At 55.1% G+C, this 20961-nt stretch overlaps 2 protein-coding genes across 2 annotated transcripts in view; one reads left to right on the top strand and one right to left on the bottom strand.

The window, feature by feature from the left end:
* Window positions 1–366: 366 nt before the first annotated feature.
* On the top strand, window positions 367–8953 carry LOC105983287 (coiled-coil domain-containing protein 85C-like). Its single transcript, XM_013013128.1, has 6 exons — window positions 367–504; window positions 1515–1631; window positions 2734–2841; window positions 6626–6721; window positions 7164–7262; window positions 8110–8953. Exons 1-6 carry the CDS (start codon window positions 367–369, stop codon window positions 8197–8199), a joined length of 648 nt encoding a protein of 215 aa, XP_012868582.1. The 3' UTR covers window positions 8200–8953.
* Window positions 8954–11317: 2364 nt separating this feature from the next.
* The window catches only part of Ccnk (cyclin K), a 23729-nt gene continuing 14085 nt past the window's right edge, over window positions 11318–20961 (bottom strand). The window contains exons 5-11 of the mRNA XM_013017726.1: window positions 19374–19479; window positions 18706–18763; window positions 17529–17698; window positions 16929–17194; window positions 16128–16161; window positions 14112–14183; window positions 11318–12638 (exon numbers count right to left, since the gene is read on the bottom strand). Of these exons, the coding sequence (XP_012873180.1) occupies window positions 12016–12638; window positions 14112–14183; window positions 16128–16161; window positions 16929–17194; window positions 17529–17698; window positions 18706–18763; window positions 19374–19479 (1329 nt within the window). The 3' untranslated portion in view covers window positions 11318–12015. The remainder of the gene's footprint in view (window positions 12639–14111; window positions 14184–16127; window positions 16162–16928; window positions 17195–17528; window positions 17699–18705; window positions 18764–19373; window positions 19480–20961) is intronic.

Here is a 20961-nt window from a genome sequence, read left to right on the forward strand (position 1 = left end):
AATCGAACCCAGGGCTTCATGCATGCTGGGCAAGCACTCCACCGCGAAGCCACCTTCCCAGCATCCATGTCCCCCCTGTGCCAGCGCTGGCCAGTTTATCCCAGGGCTGCTTCCAGTGAGCCCTCGAGGCTCTGCAGGGAGGGGATGGACTGGCCGCTCCTGCTACTGAGGAGCCTGGCCAGCACCCAGCAGCTGGAGGTCCCGCAGCCAACGCAGGCGCCCAGCTGGCAGCCCTGATGCAGGCCCTGGGCAGAGGCCTGCGCTGACCTCCACCACGGGGCTTTGGTGGAATAGGGGCCCTGAAGCCGGTCGAATCTCCTTGCTCCTTGTCCCGAACTCTCTCAGGCGGACACTGGACAGCCCCACATGCCTGGGCAGAAGGCTCCTAATGAGCGTTACGGGGGCTACAGCTGGAAGGGCTGCGGAAGTCCTAGGCCAGCCCTGAGCGTGCTCACAGCTGCCCTGTCTGAGAGGGAGCTGTCTGAGGAAGAGCCAGGGGGTGGGGTAGGAAGGGGTCCTGGGAAGGGGGAGGGGGGTGGGAAGGGCTTCTGGGAAGGGGGCAAGCTATAATGTGGAAGAGTACCCTTCATACGGCGTCAGGCACAGCCTCAAAGGTGATTTCAGCTCCCGCTTCCCCTCTATGATGGTTACCTAGGGATCTCACTCTGCCCAGGGCACAACATGGCGAGTAGCAGGATTTTTAATTGGGACTTAAGTGCAATAATGGTTACTCATTTGATGTGTCATTAGTCACGTCGCCCCTTAATGGGATCTGTGCATTTTTCCTGCCTGGCCCTGTGGCTTGCTAATAAAGTTCTGTGAACACGCACATATTTATAGATGCTCACCAGAGGCAGGATGGGAGTTGGCATGCCACTAATGAAAACAGCCCCGTCCCCAGGACGCACGCCTCCCCCTCCCCGCCTCCCTGAATGTTATCTGGCAAGGGCTGTTGTTCCCCACAGCGGCCAAGGGGCTCCTCAGGAGTGCATGCGGGTGTGGACGGGGCAACCCGGCCTGGGTCCCGAGGGTGGCGGGAGCGAGCCGTGGCTGCCATGGATGGTTGTGGCTGTGCCCGGCGCCTCCTCTGGCAGCCTCGGCGAGGGGGTGGGGCAGCTCCCTCAGGACGCAGGCGTGTCCTACTGGATTTGGGACCAGCTCTCTGTAGGAGACTTGTAGCCAGGAGATGAGTGGGAGTTTTGCCTTTGAGTGGGGCCTGGGGGTGTGTTTCACAGATCTGGTTGCTACCAGGAACAGAACCAGAGAGTGCTGGGCAAGAAGTGGGGGACAGGGTCCCCTGTGCCAGGGAAGAGTGCTTTGCCCAGATGGAGGGTACCTCTTTCCTTTCTCAGCCCTGGGGACGCTCAGTGGCTAGAAAGGCTCGACATTCTGTGGCCTTTAACCCTTCTGTGCGATGCAGGTAGGACACAAGGTCCTGCCTGATGCCCAAAGCCCCCGGACCTCACTGAGAGCAGGGGGCAGCTTCCGCTGCCTCCCCCTTTTGTCCCACCCAGGGCTTCCTGGGGCTCAGGAAACAGCTCCCTACCCCCAGCACCTGTGAGCCAGCAGAGCCCACCGAGCTCATATCGCCCCTGGAGGCTTCCTGGGGGGCTGGCTGTGACAGGTGTCTGGTTGGGGGGTGATGAGAGACTGCTCAGCCTGTCCCCCTGCACCTAGCCTTTGGTGGGTTCCTGGGGCGACTTGTCTCAGCTTGAACTCCTGAACTGCACCTGCACAAGGCCAAGGTCCAGCCTGTGTGTGGGGGGAGAGGGGAGGAGGGCTTGGGGAGGAATGGGGGGCTGGGCATGGTGGGGGGCCGGCCGGGTCTGTGTGGATCTCTCCCAGGCTGGGTGAGGGGGGGGCTGCTGAGTTGGGGGAGGATCGCCCTCACAGGGCTGCTGCCCAGCCGGCCTCTCCTGGCTGGGTTTGTGGGGGAACTGCACAGCTTGCTGATGCGCGGCCGTTCCATTCCGCTGCGTGTTACCTGCCCCAGGGCTGGCTCCCTCTCTGCTCCTTTGAAGTAGACAAGTGTTGGACCAGGAAAGTCTCAGTGTGGAGGCGAGGCTGCCAGCCTGTGCCAGCCTCTCCCGCCCCCCAGCACCTGGGGCTCGGGGAATCCTGGAATCCGGAACTCGTTCCAACTCTGGTCCCTGCTCCCAGCCTCCCTCCCGAGGGCTTTGCTTTGTCCTTGGGCGCCTCCTAAGGCCAGCATTGGCTTGGCCTCCCTCCCCCGCCCCTTCCCCCCTTGTTCCCTCCCTACCTTTTTTCCTCTCTCCCACTAACACTGGTTCCTGACAAAACCAGGAGCTGGCGTGGGGCGCTCCCTGGCCGGTGGTGGTGGCGTGGGGCGCTCCCTGGCTGGTGGTGGTGGCGTGGGGCGCTCCCTGGCCGGTGGTGGTGGTGGCTGGAGCACTGTGCCAGGTTCCTCCACGGAGGACAGCAGAGCCGAGGGAGGTGCAGGCCTGGCTGGTGGACAGGGCTCAAGGGCGGGAGAGGCTGTCTCCCCAGGGACTGGTGAGGGTGGGTGCTGGAGCAGAGGTCCCCCCCACCCCCCATGGGCAGTGAGCGGCGGTGTCTGGTGTGTGTGCGGACGCTGCAGCTGGGCAGCTGCTGTGCCGTGAGGAGGGCGGGAGGGGAGGGCTGTGCCTAGCATGCCAGGGTCTGGGCCAGGGCACCCCCTCCCCCCCCTGCCACTGGACTAATGGTCTGACCCCCTCTCTCTTTTCTCTCTAGCAGGTGGGTTCTGGAGAGTTCCGTACTCTGCGGAAGGGCTTCTCCCCATACCACTCCGAGTCCCAGCTTGCATCGCTGCCGCCCTCCTACCAGGATGTCCCCCAGAATGTAAGTGCCCCCTCCCCCTCCCGCCCCACGCCCCAGACGTCTTCAGAGGCTTTGCTCCCATCTCCAGCCCGCCATGGCTGGCCTGTGGCCAAGACCAGGCTCATCTAGCAGCCGCTGCGTCCAGGGCAGCTCCTGGCAGTGGCAGGGCTTGGGCCCTCAGTGCCTTCCTCACCTCCGCCCTCTGGGGAAGCGCCCGGACCCTTTGGACCTCGGAGTCCTGTGATGGCCCAGCGTGGCGGTCAGAGGTGAAGCCTCCAGGTGCTGCTGGACCTCTGGAACCCAAGTCTTCCGCGCAGTTCAGCGGGGCCTGGACACTGTGGTCCTGGAGCTTGGAGGCGGCGGTCGCTGCCCAGACTCTGCAGCGAGGGGCGGGGGAGCTCGGGTTGGTGGTTCTGTCCCGAGCTGGTGGGCTGAAATGTGCTCACCTGTGGGTGGTATGCCCATTACCCTGCCTGACAGCAGCCAGCCAGCCCTGCGCTGTCATGGGGTCCGGCTCACCTGCGTCCTGGCGGTGACCTCAGGCAGCTCATGTCCACGGGACAGTGAGGTCCCCCGCTGCGCTGGGTGTGCACATGATCAGCCCCGAGGGGACACCCACTGCATTGTCTTGTGTGGGCCATTTGAAGTTTGGTCAGCCACGGCATCCTGCACGGAGGGTCTCCCAGGCGGTGCGTGCGCCCCCTGCTCGCAGACTGTGGGCCCTCGGTGGCCACGCAGGGCTGCAGCACTGGCAGAGGCAGGCTCGGCCTGCTGCCCGGTTCCCAGGCCTCCCCCCCCCCGCCCCATCTCTCCCTGTTTCCCTCCATTCTCGCTGCGCAGGGGACTAATACGAGCCCCCTTCCTAGGTGCTGGCTCTGGTGATGGGCCAGACAGCCAGGGGCTTGCTCCATGCAGCCTGTGAAGGGCATACCCCAGGCTAGCAGAACAGGCAGGGGGGAGGCCTCCTGGAGGAGGCCTTGTGCAGGACTTCACCTCACATGAGGGGCTGTCACCCCATTTTGGAGAGGAGAGTGAGCTGAACTTCAGGCCTCAATGGCTAGGGACTGGAGGTCAAGGGTCTGTGGGGGCCGTGTATGTGGGGTCTTCTGCTCACCGAGATAGACTAGGGCAGTAATCTGAGGGGCAGGAGCATGGGAGCAGGGCGGTGGCAGGCAAGTACTGGGGTCACATGTCCCATAGACCAGCCACTGAAGCCCGCCCACGGGGGCAGAGGCTGGGCTTTGTGGAGTGTGTCCATGCTCAGGGCTCTGGGCCTAGCTGGGCCTTGGAGATCCCATGCCTGGCACTGACCCTGAGAGAGGGTTCTTCAGGCGCTGGGACTGCACCTGCTCTTCCACACCTGGGCCTCCTGTGGGTCAGGGGCTCAGGGATGGCAGCAGGCCAAGCATGAAAGTGTCCTGGCTAACACAGGTGCCTGGGTATGTGACCTTCCCGTGTCCCCTGGTTGTTGGACCCAGGGCAGAGGTGGTTTATTATAGTCAAGCTTTCTGACTGGTCCCTTGGGGAAATTGGTCTTCATGCTTTTTTTTTTTTTTTTTAAATGCTGATATTGGGGCTTGAATTCAGGGCCCGGGTGCTTTCCTTTAGCTTTTTCACTTAAGGCTGGTGCTCTACCACTTGAGTCACAGCTTCCCTTCTGGCTTTTTGCTAGTTCATTGGAAATAAGAGTATCACGAACTCTCCTGCCTAGGCTGACTTTGAACTGTGATCCTCAGATCTCAGCTTCCTGAGTAGCTAGGATTATAGGTGTGAGCCACTCCTGCCTGGCTTGACTAGGTTTTTGAATCAACTCTGGTTTTTAGTAAAATTTAGCATTGTGTAATGAATGATTACAACATCGTAGGTCTCAGGAGCACCTCCTAGCCCCTCCCTCAAGCAGCTTGTGATTGGCTCGCTGGCTCTAGATTTACCGGTCCTGATGTTTCATGTAGGTGGGGCCTACGGTTCAGACGTGCATCAGCCTTCATTGCTTTGTGTTCAGTAGCTGGTCACATAGTCCTCTGTAGGTTTTGGGATGTTTCAGTTTTGGGGGCTTTCGTGCATGCATGTGTATTTGCTTTTGGGTGCCGCTGACGGGCACGGTGGTCCCCACTTCTGGCATCAGCTCTGGTGTTCCTGTACAGTCCCAGATTCCAGGCCCAGCTGCTTGTTTATGCAAGTTGGACTTGAGCAATCCATGTCTCAGCCTATTGGGCCTCCTGCGAAATGAGCTGGTGGAAAAAGCATCTGCCTGATGGGTGGCCTTAGGCACTCAGTGGTCTAACTCCAGTGTCAGGTGTTTGGCAGTGGGAGGTGGCATGGCCCAAGGGGACAGGAGTCCTGACGCTAGCACCATGCTGTAATCAGTCATTAAATATTCTTGTGCGGCGGCCAGCGTCCTCTGGAAATGCCAGGCCCGGCTGCTGTGGCGAGTGGGCCAGGAGGGTGGGGTTGTACTGGTCCCTTCGTCCCTCATGCTATTCCTCTGGGAATCAGTCCTGGGGCTGCATCGTCCCATGGTGTAGGTACTTAAGGACATAGGCCAGAGGTGCCAGGGCCATCTGGTACAAGGCTTTCCCTGGGAACCTGGCAGTGCCCCCAGAGAGGGATGTGAGCTGTCCAGGGTGCAGTGCCAACGCTGGGCGCCCAGGGTCTCTGTATGTGTCCGACACCCCCTGCTGGTCAATGGTGGTTATACCACCTTCTCAAGTCAGGGTGGCCTCAAGAGAGGATACTCCTCACCTATGACCTGTTTTAGTTTTCCCACGTGACAGGCCTGGGCAACAGAGGTCAGGTAGCCTGGGCTGGGGCTTAGGAAAGCCCTCAAGCATCTCCTGGGGGTCTGCATGCCTCCTGGGACTTGAGACCCTTTCTTATCCAGATGAGGTAATAGGTTTAAAAGGGGCCAAAGGAACCTTGCTCATCCCTGGCTTTCAAGGACCCCAAGGCTGTGTGGCCTGCAGAGTGGGTGAAGCACCCTGGGAGGGCCGAGGGCTTGACTGCCAGCGCAGTGGGAGGCTCTGGGCTGGGGTAATGGCCCTGTGGGGTGGTCTTCACTGGTGGCATTGGAAGGGGCTGCTCTGTTCGCGGCTGTGTGGCTGGAAGGACTTTCCAGCCTGTGTCCTAAGAAGGAAACAGTGTTTCCTTTTTAAGTTGTGTACTGGGGCTGGAGCGCACAGCCTCTCTCAGCTTTTTCATTCATGGCTGGTACTCTACCACTTGAGCCATGCCTCCATTCCTGGCTTTTTACTGGTTTATTGTATGTAGGGGTCGTCTCATGTACATGGGAGCTGCACAGAGATCCTCTGACCCTGGCTTCAGGGTCACCTCAGAAGTGCCTCTTGCTGCTCTCCATTTGGCCTGGAGGCCACACCGCAGCCCAGGGCAGGACTGAGCTGTGCCAGAGCCGCCTGGAGAGGAGTGCGGGGTGGAGATAGCTTCTGACAGAAACCAGGTCCCTTCCTCCCTGCTGTCCCACCAGGGTGCTGGGGACCTGGTGGCTTAGTCACTCCCTGCCCATGCGCAGGTCAGGGCTGGATGGGGAAGCAGGGCCCAGGAGGCTGGGTGGCCTTTGGTCTCAGGTAACGGCTTTGCCCTGGTCTTCCTCAGCCTGCTGTCCCCACTTTCCCTGCCAAGCAGACTGTGGGTCCTGCACACGCAGCCCCCTTGCCTCCGTTCCACACGGGACCAGGTCATCTTCAGACTTGCTGGTGTGGCCATCAGGGAAGAGCCGCCTCGCCTCCCTCAGCCCCACACAATCTGTGCCGCCAGGCAGAGCTAAGCTGGCTGTGTGATTCCTCCACAGGGCCCCACCTGCCCTGTCCCGGAGCTGCCCTCGCCCCCGTCCACGGGCTACAGCACCGCAGGACAGAAGCCTGAGGCTGTGGTGCACGCCATGAAGGTAAGGGCCACAGCTGTGCAGCTGTGGTCTGAGGTCCTGCAGCGGGAGGAGGGGCGCGTCTGCAGGTGGGAGTGAGGGTGTGGTGAGGAGCCCCAGAGCGGCGTGTGGTCACCTGTCTACCCTGAGTGACAGCAGCTGGGGAGGCAGGTGTGCGGTGGTGGTAGTGGGGACAGGCACTCACTAAAGTCACGAGTGGGGCGGGGCTGAAGCCTGTCAGGCTAGCCTCGGCCCCCAGGCACAGGTGTCACGGGGCTGCCGTGCTTGCTGAGAGTTTGCAGTCGAGCGCAGGTCTGTTCCCAGCCCCCTCCCTTTCTTTGCACACCAGATGGGGGACTTGGCATTCCCTGGCATCGCTGCCAGCGGCAACTGCCACACACCGCAAGGGCCACCTGCCTGTGGTCACCCTGCCCCACTGCCTCCTCCCGGGCCTTGTTCCTTTCAGGTCTTGGAAGTGCACGAGAACCTGGACCGACAGCTCCAGGACAGCTGCGAGGAGGATCTGAGCGAGAAGGAGAAGGCCATCGTCCGAGAGATGTGCAACGTGAGGCACTTCCTGGGGCGAGGCGGGGCGGGGCGGGGCCTGGCGCGCCCCCTTCCCTGCATGCTGCAGCTGGGTGGCCTGCATGGCGGGGGTGGCGTGGAGTCTGTGGGAGCACTGGTCTGTCATCTTGCTCCCCAGGTCTGTCCTTCCCCAGAGTCCCAGCCTGGGGCTCTGCATAGAGCCTGAGCTTGTGGGCCTCCCTCCGCACCCCCCCAGCACCGGTCTTCATCCTAGGGTTCTACCCTTCGGCCGTTGGTGCCCTGGGTGCCTGGTGTTGGGCCTCCCAGCTTGCTGGTGCCCCTCAGTGGCTGCTGGCCAGGCAGGCGAGAGGACTGGGCAGACAGGGACTAGCTGCGCGGGTGCCCGGGAAATGTCGGTGGAGTATGGAGCTGGAGATGCAGGTGGGACCCCTGGCAGCCCCGCAGGCCTGCAGGGCTGGGGGACCCCAGAGCCTCGCCCTCCATCACCGCACCGCCATTTGTTCTCTAGAGAACAAATCTCCCCCTTGCCAGCGCCAGGGGGAGATTTCACTGGGCCTGAGCCCGGGATTTAGGTTGGTGGGGGCGTGCTGAACTGTACCCCTGTACAGGCTCCATGGTGGAGCTGTGAGCGGAGTCTGCCCGTAACTGTGCTTACTTGGGGCAGTGTGGTGGCGAGGGTGGGCAAAGCCTAGGCCTCATTACTTCCTGCCTTCCGGGGCCCATTTCCCTCCTTGGTACCCGGGTGCCTGGTACCCGCGTTGTTTGGCAGAGTGAGCGGTAAGGCAGTGGCGGCACCGGGCTGGTGGTTGGCTGGTGGTTGGCTGTGCTGAGCCTGCGCTCACCTCCTGCACCCCTTCCCCCCGCAGGTGGTCTGGAGGAAACTGGGTGACGCCGCCAGCTCCAAGCCTTCCATTCGGCAGCACCTGTCCGGGAACCAGTTCAAGGGACCTTTGTAGGGCCATTCTTTCCTGGATGTGGACTGCCCTCCCGCGGTCCCAGGCCTAGCCCCTCCTGTCCTTCTCTGTGGTGAATTGTACATAGGACACAGCTTCCTCGGCTGCCATGGTGCGACGTGGCCAGGCCTCCATCGCCCGCGTCCCACGCCAACAAATGGGGGAGATGAGAGGCCACGGCGCGGTCCCTGTGCAGAGCGGCCTGGACAGACAGCCTCGTTCCCTCAGGGCCCTGGCTCCATTAGCAAGAGGCTGACGCTGCTTTACGGCTGCTTCTGGCCAGGCCCAGGCCCAGTGGAGTCTCGCCTTCAATCAAGAGCGTTCCATCCATCAGGCCTCCCATGCCTTGATGCCCCAAGCCCTGGCCAGAGGCCTTGGGAGTCAGAATCCTGATGCAGGGCCGCCCTTGCCCCCAGCGGAGGCCGGGACCTGGACTCACCGCCGAGGAACTCACCAACTCCACGGCTGGCAGGAGGTGGCTCTGGGGGTCCCAGGCCCTGCCTGACCCCCAGCCCTGGAAGCTCAGGGTCGTCTCTCTCTAGGGGTTGTGGCGTCCAGCTTGTTTGTAGCATTCACCCATCGCGACCCCCCTCAGACCCCTCCTCTCTGTAAGGTCTCCCCAACCTTGGCAGGCTGAGCTGCCTCGGCCTGCGCTGGGAGCCCTTCTGTGTTTACACGGGAAGGTCTGGAGTGTCGGAGCTGAGCTGCACATCTCAGGCCGGGTAGGCAAATGAGGCCGTGGCTGGGTGTCTGTCCACGGTGCACGCCCCCCCCCCCCCCAGTGGGCAGTGTCAGGGACTGGCCAGTCACATGCTCCCAGGGAAGGAAGGAACCTGACATGGTCTGGCTTTCGTGAATGAATGCTTCTTTGGGTTCCCGTTGGGGAAATGGGGTCTCCTGAGACTCCATTTAACAAGCTCACTGTTTGACACCACCCGGCTCTCGATGGCCTTGCCACCGAGAGGCAGCGGGGAGGACCGCTGGGAGCGGCTAGGGGGGAGCTGGGCCAAGCTCTCTTTTGCTGCCTTGGTTGTGTCCAGGCCACTTCCTCCCCGAGCCCAGCTCAAGGTCCTCAGCTGTGAAACAGGTCCTGGCAGGGCCCGGGGGGGGGGGGGGGGGGAGGGGAATGAGATGTTCCATGTAATGGTCACGCAGGCACCGGAAAGTGTGCTAGGCAAGTGGTTCAATTTGCTGTGAGGAAACCGAGGCTCCATGGGTGGTGAGGTGGCACACTGCAGATGACATCCAGCCCCGAGGGGCCAGGCTGCCGTGCCACCATGCCACTGCCACCAGACCCTGGCGCACTTCTCCAGTTCCCACACCAGCTTCACTCCTCCAGGGGGACGGAGAGCTCCACACAGCGAGCACCGGGAAAGCCAGAGGGGAGGGTGGGGCCAGGGCCAGGGGAGGGCAGATGCTCTTCCTCACTCCAGCCAGAACCCTTCAATCAGGAGAGGCCCACAGCCTTGGTGGCCTAGGGTGAGGTGGGGTGGGGGAGGGACAAACGTGCTGCTCCTGCTGTTCCTAGTGGTGAGCTGCCCAACCCCCTCCCCGCAGGTCACAGGTCATGGCACGGGGCCACCTGGGTCTTGTGCAGCTGTTAGGCCCCTTCCTGGAGGCCAGGGAGCTGTGGCCTTGCTGGGTGTGGGTTCACAGGGCAGGAGGCTGTTCTGGGAGCCCTGGTAGGCCATGTTTGGACAAGGATGGCTTGGCTACCACTGAAATAAGCAATAAGTCGTGGCTCCTGGCGTCTGCAGACCTGCAGGGCAAGAACACCTGGAAGCGGCTTCCTTCCCCCATCCGGAGTGGCGGAGGTATGGATGGGAGCTTTCCAGGACGTTCCTCCTGCCCTAAGCCAGCAGCCCCGCGGGAGCCAAGGCAGAGGGGGCTGCAGCACAGGCAGGAGGGCGGGGGGGGGGGCTCCCATGCAGGGAGCTTGAGGGCCACAGCTCAGGGTGACACTGGGTGACCTTCCTGGAGCCTCAGCTCTGAGACCCTGAGGGGTGGTGAGAGTGGCCTTTCACCCCTCCATTCCTAGTGCCCATTCTAGACCCTGAAGCCCCCGCCTGCACTGGCTCCGGACCCACTGTGACGGGGGCCGCCCCCCAGCCCCCCAAGGCGGCTTGCTTCGCCTGGTCAGAATCTGCTGAGCACATTTTTCTAGAGTGGCACATTTTTATCCAAAAGTTACTAGCTACACACCAGTGTTTAACGAGAAAAAGTGACCTTTGATTTTTTTTTTCCTTGAAACTTGAGAGGAAACAATCCATACTACTGATTTTTTTTTTTTTTTAAGAGCTGAGATGCATGGGTGCGGTGGTAGAGGTGTCTATTTTTCATACTGTGGGGAAAGTATTTGTGCTGCTTTCGGGGACGGGACGGAGCGCCCGGCTGCTGGCCCCGGCAGCTGGCACCTATGCGATTTTCTGTAGGTGACTACACACAGCCCCCTCCTGTCCCGGCTATGCAGAGCTGGAGCCTGTGGACTTCTGGCCCGTTTCTACCTTCTCTTGAAACACTTTTGATTTGTGGAGAGTTAAAAAAAAATAGAACTTTTTGATAGTGTGGTAAAAACATTGATTTGAACTATTTTAGTAAAAGGAGTAACAAACAGATAAGATTGTGACAGTGTATACTTTGCGCTAGATAAATAAAGGCCTCTTTGCAAGCCTCCGGGCTGGGTGCTCACTGTTTGTCTCTATGGAGGGAGGCTCAGGGGTGGCCGGCAGAGGGGCCCGGCCAATCACCTAGCGTTCTGTCTGCCACTTAAGACAGCTGGCTTCTCCCAGTGGATGGTGAAGGCCGGCGGTTGTTCCTTCCTCGCTCCTGTCTTGTGTGGGCCAGGGATGGGAAAAAAGTCCAGTCTGAGCTTGGTCTGACCTCAGTGCCCATGCTGTATGCACAGCTGCTGGGAAGGTCTGGGTGGGAAGGCAGCTGGTCTCTCTAAGGAAACTAAAGTCAGACAAGGGCAAGCTGAGCCAGAAGGTGGCAACCTGCTTTCCCAGAGCCGCGCAGGCGTCAGACCAGGCTTTGCGCTTGGCTCGGTCCTTCCATCCAGCCTCCCCATCAGGCTCGACCATGGAGGCTGAAGCCCAGCTTCTCGGCTGGAACAAACAAGGGCTCGATTCAGAACTGATTTTATTTGGATAACGGACTGAAGGAGTCTCATTTTTAACCAAGATGGAATTCACAGTATGCTGATAATGTTCACACTTAAAAAATATATCTTTATGTACAGGAATTTGCAAATAGATGTAAACATACATTACTTTCCAAGTACACCTTTCCCCATCTCCCTGGAGGAAAAAGAGACCAGCCACCCCACAAGGCCACCCCTTCAAGAGAATCTCAGGACAGAGGAGGACGCGGATACCTGCAAAGCCGTCATGGGCAGACGTCACTGAACGAGAGGACAACAGCTTGACTTTGAATGGAGGTGGACTACTGAAAATGGTTTCCAGGAAAAATAGGCACTGATTTCTAGAAGGAAATTCACTCCCTAGGGAAGCTATTTATTGAGCCAATGTGGCCGGCCAACATTTCACTAGTATAAAGGAACCCAGCGCAGGACTCTTAGGCCACATCAGCTTAAACCACGTGCGTGAGGCCACGAGGTGCTGCGGGGGCCACCCTGGAGCCGGCTGTCCCCTCCCTCCTGGTGTGAGGAAGGACCTCCCCGATTTCACCCCTTCCTGCCACACTGCAGTTGTCTAGATTATCCAAGGTACCCTGCTGCTTACCCACTTAAACTACCAAGTTGATTAGAAAAAAATTGGTAAAAAAAAAACAAAAACCAACCAAGGGAAAAGAGGCATCAGGTTATCTCATCCAGGCTGCGCGCCCCAGCCCCGCCACGGGTGGCATGCCCGGAGGGGGGATGGGCGGGGGCACTGGCGGCTGTCCTCCAGGGGGGACAGCAGGAGGTGGGTAGCTAGCCGGTGGTAGACCCAAGCCTGGAGGAGGGTGGGGTGGGACCGCATGGGTAGGGGGCAGGCGTGGGGGTGGAGGTGGGAAGTTGGGGTTGTAGGTGGGTGGAGGCGGGTAGCCTGGAGTAGGAGGGGGAATGGTGGGTGGGGGGAAGGAAGCAGGAGGGGGGGGCACAGGTGGTGGGGGAGGGTTAGGAGGGTAGACATGGGGATGGTAGGGGAGGTGCGCGGGTGGGCCGTAGGCTGGGGGCAGGGCACCGTAGGAGGGGCCCTCCGTTTTCATCATCGACTGCAGGCTCTGGTAGCCCTCGCCAGACATGTAGGAGCTGGTGGTGGACATGCCGGTCATGTAGCTGGAGGGAGGTGGGGGCGGGGGCCGGTGTGGCAGCGGTGGTGGCTGGTGCACGGGGGCTGGGTGGGCCGGAGGAGGGATCTGCACTTTGGGAAGGTCACTGGCATCCACTGGGCCTGGTGGCTCGGCCTCGCCTAAGGCAGCGGCAAGGGGAGGCTTCCGGTCTGCAAGAGAGAGACCAGTTGGTGCCCGGCCTGAGGGCCCCGCGCGGCTCTGCACAGCGGAGGAAGCTCTGTCAGCACCGGCCCCACCCGCAGGCGTGTGTCCCAGTGTCACCTCATCTGTCACCCTGGCCCTCCACCTGTATCCAATACCCCAGCTCTGTGCCCCCACACCTGGGGACACCAGGCTCAGACAACCTTGGTTTAGTCCCCTCCTCTTAGCATAGCACGGTGGCAGGCCTGTCTCTGTCCCCAGAGCCCAGGGCGTATCACAGTCCTGTCTGCAGCACCAGCTGGAAGCTTGAGCACTGGTCAAGTGGAGAGGTGGCATAACAGGTTTTAGCTCATGATCCTTAGTCAGAGATCCTTGGAAAATGACATCAGGACCCCTATCCATGGATGTCAGCTGGAGGGGAGGATCACAGGGGCAGACGCCAAATGGAAAGCCAAGGCCACAGAGTTCCTAGCTCTGCAGTGTCCAACTGCAGAAGCATACTCTGTGTGGTGGAGGAACCCGCCAGGCAGTGTGGCAAGAGTGACACATGAATCTGCTGTTGGCAGACATGTTGGTCCCTCCTCTCCTAAGGCAGGAGGTCAGAAACCCCAGTAATGAATCTACTTAAGGTACAGAGAAAGCCGTGCCCTTTGATTCTAGAAGCTGGCTGAGGAAATTACATAAAGTAGCAGCCTCTTAATTACTCCAGTGTCACTCCATGGCCACCCTAGTCACAAGCGTTCTCATCTCCTTTGAGAAACCAGTTCCCGCAGCGCTGGTGCCGCAGAGCGCCTGCCCTTGTCCTTTGCCTGCACCGCAGGTCACGCGGCACTCCTGTCCTGACACCTGCCTGCCACACACGGCCCCCATTTCTTCTTGTCATCCTGTCCTTATAGGAACCACGTGCACCTCTCACAGCGCCACCTGTTCCTCGTCCACCTCTATTCCCTCTGCACAGACAACTCCCAGTGGTCTCTGGGAACTTTGGGGTATACCCTGAGGTGCTGTGGGATTCTAGCCACGGAGCACATGAGGTCCGTGGCCCCCCATGATACCACAAATGGATGCAGAGAGAAAGTGACCTAGCAACCCACTGGCTACAGCAGGCAGCTCCACAGATACAGCCAACTATGAGCGCCAGCTAACTCCTAGTCAGTGTAGTGGGCTCCTGGAGGTCCACAGGGGGCTGGGACACAAGCAGCTGCCTGGGAAGTCTCCCAGCTAACTGTACCGCTGAGAGCTTGGCTGTCTTAAATCTTCTGTCCAGTGCGCCTCTGAGCAGTCACTCAGCTGGCAGGATTTGGTTTATTGGTGCTGCTAGTTCAGCACTTCTGGACGTGAGGTTGGTTTGTAGCATCCACCAGAGCTCTAGTTTGTGAAAGCTCCTAGTCTGTAGCCACCTTTCCAAGTCTAGCCCCACCCCGCCCTTCTACAGGTCCCCCTGGCCGCAAGCTGCTCCCCCCACCCCCCACCATACTTACCTGGAGGAGGGTGGGCTGGAGGCAATGGTGGGTGAGTGGTCTCAAGCTTGGGGATTTTAGGTGGCGGTGGTTCTACAAAGAAAGAGTGGATTAAAAAGCTACTCTTACCTCTTCATGGAAACCAATCATAAAGAGAAAGAAGATGTGACCCAAGGTTTCTTTGGGAGAAAAAGGCTGGACTGACCAAAGCTTTAAGAGAGTTAGAAGGAGTCAGCTTAAACTGCTGTGAAGTTATCATCTTCTCAAAGTAGCAACACGACTCAAATACCCCCCCCCCCCCCCCAAATCAAAGGGCTCCACAGCCCCAGAGTGCCCTCTCAGAAAACACAAGCGTGGCCCTGGGCACTCACCAGGCAAGACCCTGCCTTCTAATTCTCACTTATCTATTTGAAGCTCACTTTCCAGCTCTGAAACACCGAATTCCAGCAGGAGCCTAGGAAGTGGGGACAGTGGAGATCTGGAGGTAGGCTCTCAGCTGGAGGGAGAGTATGACCCTTTAAATCACTGGTGGCTGCACCAGCCCCAATTACAGAAATGCCAGGTCTCCAAAACAGGCTATAAGAAGTGCAAACTCTTCAGTTTAAGAAGGCAGAGCTAGGTGTCCATGCCTCATGCCTGTAATCCTAGCTACTCAGAAGGCTGAGATCTGAGGACAGTAGTTCAAAGCCAGTCCAAGCAGGAAAGTTCATGAGACTCTATGTCCAGTAAACTACTCAGAAAAAGCCACAAGTGGCAGAGTGTTAGCCTTGTGCATTCTAGGCAAGCACTATACCATGAAGCCCCACTCCCAGCCCATATAGTCTATTTCCGTACAAGCCCTTGAAAGTCTGGTATGTATTTTGTGCCGATGGGGTGTGACAACCTGAGCTGGCCACATTTTGAGTGCTCACACCCCCCAGTGGCTGGTGGTGTGTAGCGCACGGAACTAGAACTTACCATTCTCCCAAGATGTCAAGAAACATACAGCTTTAGACCTTGAAGATCTCCTAATCGTTTTATGAGTAACTCATTAGAGTCGAGAAGTAACAGTGAGTAAACATGGTCTGTACAAGCTGGGCGCCAGGGGCTCACAATCCTAGCTACTCAGGAGGCTGAGATTTGAGGACTGAGGTTCAGAGCCAGCTGGAACCTCAGGTAAACAAATTTATGAGTCTCTGATCTTCAAATAGCGAGCATACAGCTGGGGGCAGAGGCGTGGCTCAAGTGATAAAGACTACCAATCATCAGCAAGAAAGTTGACTGACAGTACAGGGCCAGGAGTTTATGCCAGTTTTTTTTGCTCTGGAATCCTGAAGACTTTGCTTCTTTTTTACATAGAAGCAAAATAATCAACTTAAGACTTTATAAATATAAAAATCCCTTGGTGGCTGAAGAGGCCCAGCTTCCACGGCAGTGGGAGGTAAGATGCACTGAGAATGCACTTTGGAAACACAGCCCGTCCCTTTGATGGCCCGCTGTGTTGAGGACAGGACTGCCCTGGTCCTTTACGCTCGTCTGGTGTGATGGTCTCCACTCAAACACCCTCCCTTCCCTGCCTTTTTTTATACTGGTCCTGGGGCTTGAAATCAGGACCTGGGAGCTGTCCCTGATCTTTTTTGCTCACGGCCAGTTCTACCTCTTGAGCCACAGCTCCTCTTCTGACTATTTTGGAAGTTCATTGAAGTAAGACTCTCATGGACTTTCCTGCCTGAACTGGCAATCCTCAGATCTCAGTCTTCTGAGTAGCTAGGACTACAGGTATAAGCCACTGGTGCCTGACTTCTACTCACCTCTTAAAACAAACAAAAAAACCAAGGTTGTTGAACATATTTTTACTGCCAGCAATGTTGCTGGCAGTATTGATATCTTTTGTCAAAGCACAACCTAAATTATGGTCTGTGTTCAGCAGGGAAGATAATGTCTCTGGCAGACAAAAACTCTGTTATAACCTACATCTATCTGAAAGGGTACACACGGTGTTGACTAAGAACTTAAATGAAAGTAAAGTTTTGCACTGACATAAAATTTAGAACTTACCTGCTGCTTTGTTCTCTTCTTTGGGAGAAACAACCTGTCGCAAAAGAAATTATACAATTATACAACAGATAAAGAGTTTTGGTGAGGAAAAATACCTAGGCACGAATAGAATCAGCAGCAGACTATGGCCTCAGGCTCAAATTATTTGTGAGCTGAACTTGCAAGGCACACTATACGCCCAGCAGGTCACTTCTATTCTCTTTCTCCTCCCTTTTTCAAGTCAGGTAGATTGATGACCCTTCTGCACTACTCAGTTTTAGGCTGTTGACACATTTGGTCCTGGGATTTGATGCCTGTGTATTTGTCCTAGCCAGCTATCTTTGGGGATCCATAACAGTAAACAGCTTCCTGCAGCACTCTGGGTGCTATAACCAGGAAAAGAAGATTTGTACTCTATAACTAGAAACTTCACAAATAACTAAGAACTGAACCATGGAAGTACATGCCAAAAGGTTTTGAAGCAGCTCTCAAAAGCTGCAGTCTGGGGCTGGGAAGGTGGCTAAGTGGTAGAGCGCTTGCCTTGCATGCCTGAGGCCTTGGGTTGGATTCCTCAGCACCACATAAGCAAAAAGAAAAAAGCCGGAAGTGGCACTGTGGCTCAAGTGGTAGAGCGCTAGCCTTGAGCTGAAGAGCTGAGGGGCAGCGCCCAAGCCCAGAGTTCAGGCCCCACAACTGGAACCCCCCAAAAAAAGCTGCAGTCTGAGTTAGGGGTGGGTGGGTTTACTCTGTTTTGTGTTCATGTGATCCCTCAGAAACTGGAACAAGCTCACAGTGTGGGCTGCCACTGGAAGGCCCACTCACCACAGCGCGCTTGGCCTGCCGGGGAGGACTGGGCTGTGGGGACGGCTTCTTGGGCTGCTGGGCTGCTTGCTGCTGCGGTGCTGACTGCTGGGAGTCTTTCTGCGGGGGTGGGGCTGGCTCGGAACCTTGAGACGGCTGTGACTGTTGTACTGGTGGCACTTGCGGTGTAGGCTGAAGAGAGGGGGGCTGCTGGAGCTGATGGGGAGTGTGATGAGGCATCTGTTGTTTCCCTTGCGAGTAAAGGTCCAGGATCTGGTGGCAGATGTCTAGATGACAGCAACAATTACATTTACCATCAATTGTCTTCTTAAACCAAATTTTACCTACAAACACCAATACCAGTCAGATCTGATCTCCTCCAGGACTAATGATAGGGATCACTTTTGCAACAGACTCTATCTTTGCCATGCACAAAACTTAGTTTTAGTTCACTAAAACTACATGCTTAGATGAACAAAAATTATACTAAAAATTATGTTAGAAGAGCTAATTAAAGATGTTTCTGAAAAATCACAGATATATAACTAGAGAAAATGCACTCTTATGACTGAAGAGTTGCAGGGAAGAGTAATCTCAACATGGAACACTCTTGCATGATACCTTCCAAAACATCGACAGGGACATCTTGAACAAACTGCTCCCACCATCTCCTGTACATGGGTTTGGAGGTCCATTCTTGTATTTCAAATTTACACAATCGTCCTGCAAGATACATCACTGCTACTGCTATGATCTCCGGTTCCCACTGCAGCGACAAGGTGGTGCACAGACTAGCTCAACAAGGAAAAAGAGAAAGACTTTTTGAATGATGTGACCTGACATTAATGATTAAAATCAAAGCATAGAGATTAATGCCGTATCTATCTACATGCCAATTTGCTTGTTCAAACCCCACTGAAGAATTACAAGAAAGTAAGTCTTTAGGACTTACTTAGATTGCAGCTACAAATTTGTTCTTTAAGAGCTGCTGCACTATTAAACACAAATGGAAATAAACGGCTTGTATGTTTCCTGTTGAAACTTTAGGCACTGAACTAGTCTTCAAATGCAATTGTATGGTTTGTTCAAATGTTCTGTAAGTCAAACTCAAGAGAAGCTTCTTGGCCAGCAGTGGGGTGGGGTAGTTGGAAACTCTAGTCTCTGACATTCTGAAGAACATCACAACTCTGAAACCTTACAAGATACTGCATGAACACCAAGCAATCAAATGTTTTTTTTTTGGGTCCGGTCATGAGGCCTGAACTCTGGGCCTGGGCGCTGCCCCTCAGCTCTTCAGCTCAAGGATAGCGCACTACCACTTGAGTCATAGCGCCTCTTCCGGCTTTTTCTCTTATGTGGTGCTAGGGAATCGAACCCAGGGCCTCATGCATGCAAGGCAAGCGCTGTACCAATGAGCCACCTTCCCAACCCCCAAGCAGTCAAATGTCCAAAGTCTTATGCCTTAACTTTCAAACTGGTGATAGAATTTCAGCCTCTCACAAATGCTGTGACAGGGCAGGGCAGAAAGATACCCCTTTGAGGGGAGCAGACAACTGGGTCTTTAGCCCTAGTTCTGCCATTACCTGGCTTTTCTTTTTTTTTTTTGTTCTGATGAAGGTCTGTTTATTGAACTTACAAGCAGGCTTATATACTATAAATGAAAGAGGAACCATTACCTGGCTTTTCATCCAGGGAAAATTAGTGTCCTCATCAAAATGAGGAGATTGAATTAAATGATCCACATGATCTCTGCCTAATTAAAAACACTATAATATAATCGGCATTTGACTACATGTACCTGTCATTTACAAATGTCCATGCCATTTGAACCAGCTTTTGAATTTTGTTTTTATCACCTAGAAAGGCAAAAAAAAAATAAATTAATAGGAGTAGGGGAGGAAGGAATTCATAAAAGGCAAGAATTTTTTACTTAAAATCTAATGTGAGCCTGTACAGTATAGAGCTCACATCTGGAAAATGAGAACAAATGATGTGGAGGTCCTTGTCCTCCCTCTCGGTCTTCTCCATATGACCCAAGGGAACTACCATTTATGGGAAACATGGCTCTAAGGCTAATTTTATTAGTCTATTTAAAAAATTCTGACTCATTTTCCTGCCTCCTATCACCTGCAACTGCATGGCAGAACTTGTTTATACATGAAAGTTAACAGCACTAAAAGCTCCTCTACTGCCTGGCCTGGGTATTTCATGCATGAAACTTTGTTTTCCTCTTTGACAAACATAATCTGAATATTATTAAATTACAAAGACTTGGTTTCAGAAAGGTCTTTTAAAAACCATCTTAGTCTTGAGAGCTGGGGATGCAGCTCAGTGGGGATGCAGCTCAGTGGAGAAGCCCTGGTCTGGCAACTGCCGAAGTTCTGGGTTCCATGTCTCCAGTGCTGCAAAAAAATCCAACGAACAACAAACAGGACCAATCAAACCAAAACCCTTTCCTATTCTTACCTTTGAGTTGTTTTGCATATTTGAGGAGGAACTGGTATGGATGCTCTACCTGTAAATCAAACTTAATGGTCTGCAGTAGGATTCTTTCCAGAACCATTACTTCTTCCTGCAAGTAACACACATTGGGGTAGTAATTATAATCACAGGTCTCCCACAGTGAAGATTTCCCATCTGTTTTTCCCTTCAAGTAATATTTTTGGAATCTTCGTTCTTTGTTCCTTTTTTCCTCTTCACTCACGGTTTTAGTATGGTTAGAGAGAGTGTTCAGTTCTGAAAATAACTCAAGAATAGCAAGATAAACCAGTAACAGGTTTAACTGGAAAAATGATGGAAACAGAATACTTGTAGAAACGTTATTATGTTGGATGCTATGCTGGTGGCTCACGCCTGTATTCCTAGCTGCTGGGGAGGCTGAGATCTGAGGATTTTGGTTTGAAGACAGCCTGGGCAGGAAAGTCTGTGAGACTCTTATATCATGGGCGTCACCCTTAACAAAACAAACCTCTCCTTTATGGAAAATTAAACCACATTATTATTTTTTGGGGGGGGGTTGGTTATGGGGCCTGAACTCTGTGCCTGGGCGCTGTCCCTCAGCTCTTCAGCTCAAGGCTAGCACTCTACTACTTGAGCCACCGCACCACTTCTGGCTTTTTTTGCTTATGTGGTGCTGAGAAATCAAACCCAGGGCCTCATGCATGCAAGGCAAGCACTCTACCACTGAGCCACTTTCCCAGCCATTTAACTGCATTTTGATTTCAAGATTTCTATTAAAAAAAAAAAATGTAGCTGGGTGCTGGTGGCTCAGGCCTGTAATCCTAGTTACTCAGGAAGCTGAGATCCGAGGATCATGGTTCAAAGCCAGCCTGGGCAGGAAAGTCTGTGAGACTCTTATCTCCAATAAACCACTCAGAAAACCAGAAGTGACATTGTGGCTCAAGTGGTAGAGCACCAGCCTTGAACTAAAGAGCTGAGGGACAGCGCCTAGGCCCAGAATTCAAGCCCCACAAATGGGGGTGGGGTGGGGTGGGAAGTATTCACTGGCAACTTCAAGTGGGAAGAGGTGACAAGCAGCTTCACAATAACTAAGATGTACGGGTGCATGCACACATGTATATGTATATATATAGGCACATGGTGTAAGTCTGAACTCGGAATGTATTATTTCTATGTTTAAATCATTCATTTATCTAAAATAAGCCATATCACATCACCATTTACTGTACACACTATCATTTTTAGAAAAAATTCTACTTAAAATGCTACCTAAACTGTATCCTAAATTATGTGTGCATGCATGCATTTGGACATACATAAAATTTTTTTCTGTTCATGGATTTACTTTTCTATTCCTGCATCACAAAGGGATTTGAGAGAGCTCCAGTCTTATTCCTATTTTAAAATTGCTTTCTGGCCAGGCGCTGGTGGCTCACGCCTGGAATCCTAGCTACTCAGTAGGCTGAGATCTGAGGATCGCGGTTCAAAGCCAGACCGGGCAGGAGAGACTGTAAGACTCCTATCTCCAATAAACCACCAGAAAACTGGAAGTGGCGCTGTAGCTCAAGTGGTAGAGCGCTCGCCTTGAGCTGAA

Source organism: Dipodomys ordii, unplaced genomic scaffold, assembly GCF_000151885.1.
Source record: "Dipodomys ordii isolate 6190 unplaced genomic scaffold, Dord_2.0 Scaffold2, whole genome shotgun sequence".
Taxonomy (NCBI): Eukaryota; Metazoa; Chordata; class Mammalia; order Rodentia; family Heteromyidae; genus Dipodomys; species Dipodomys ordii.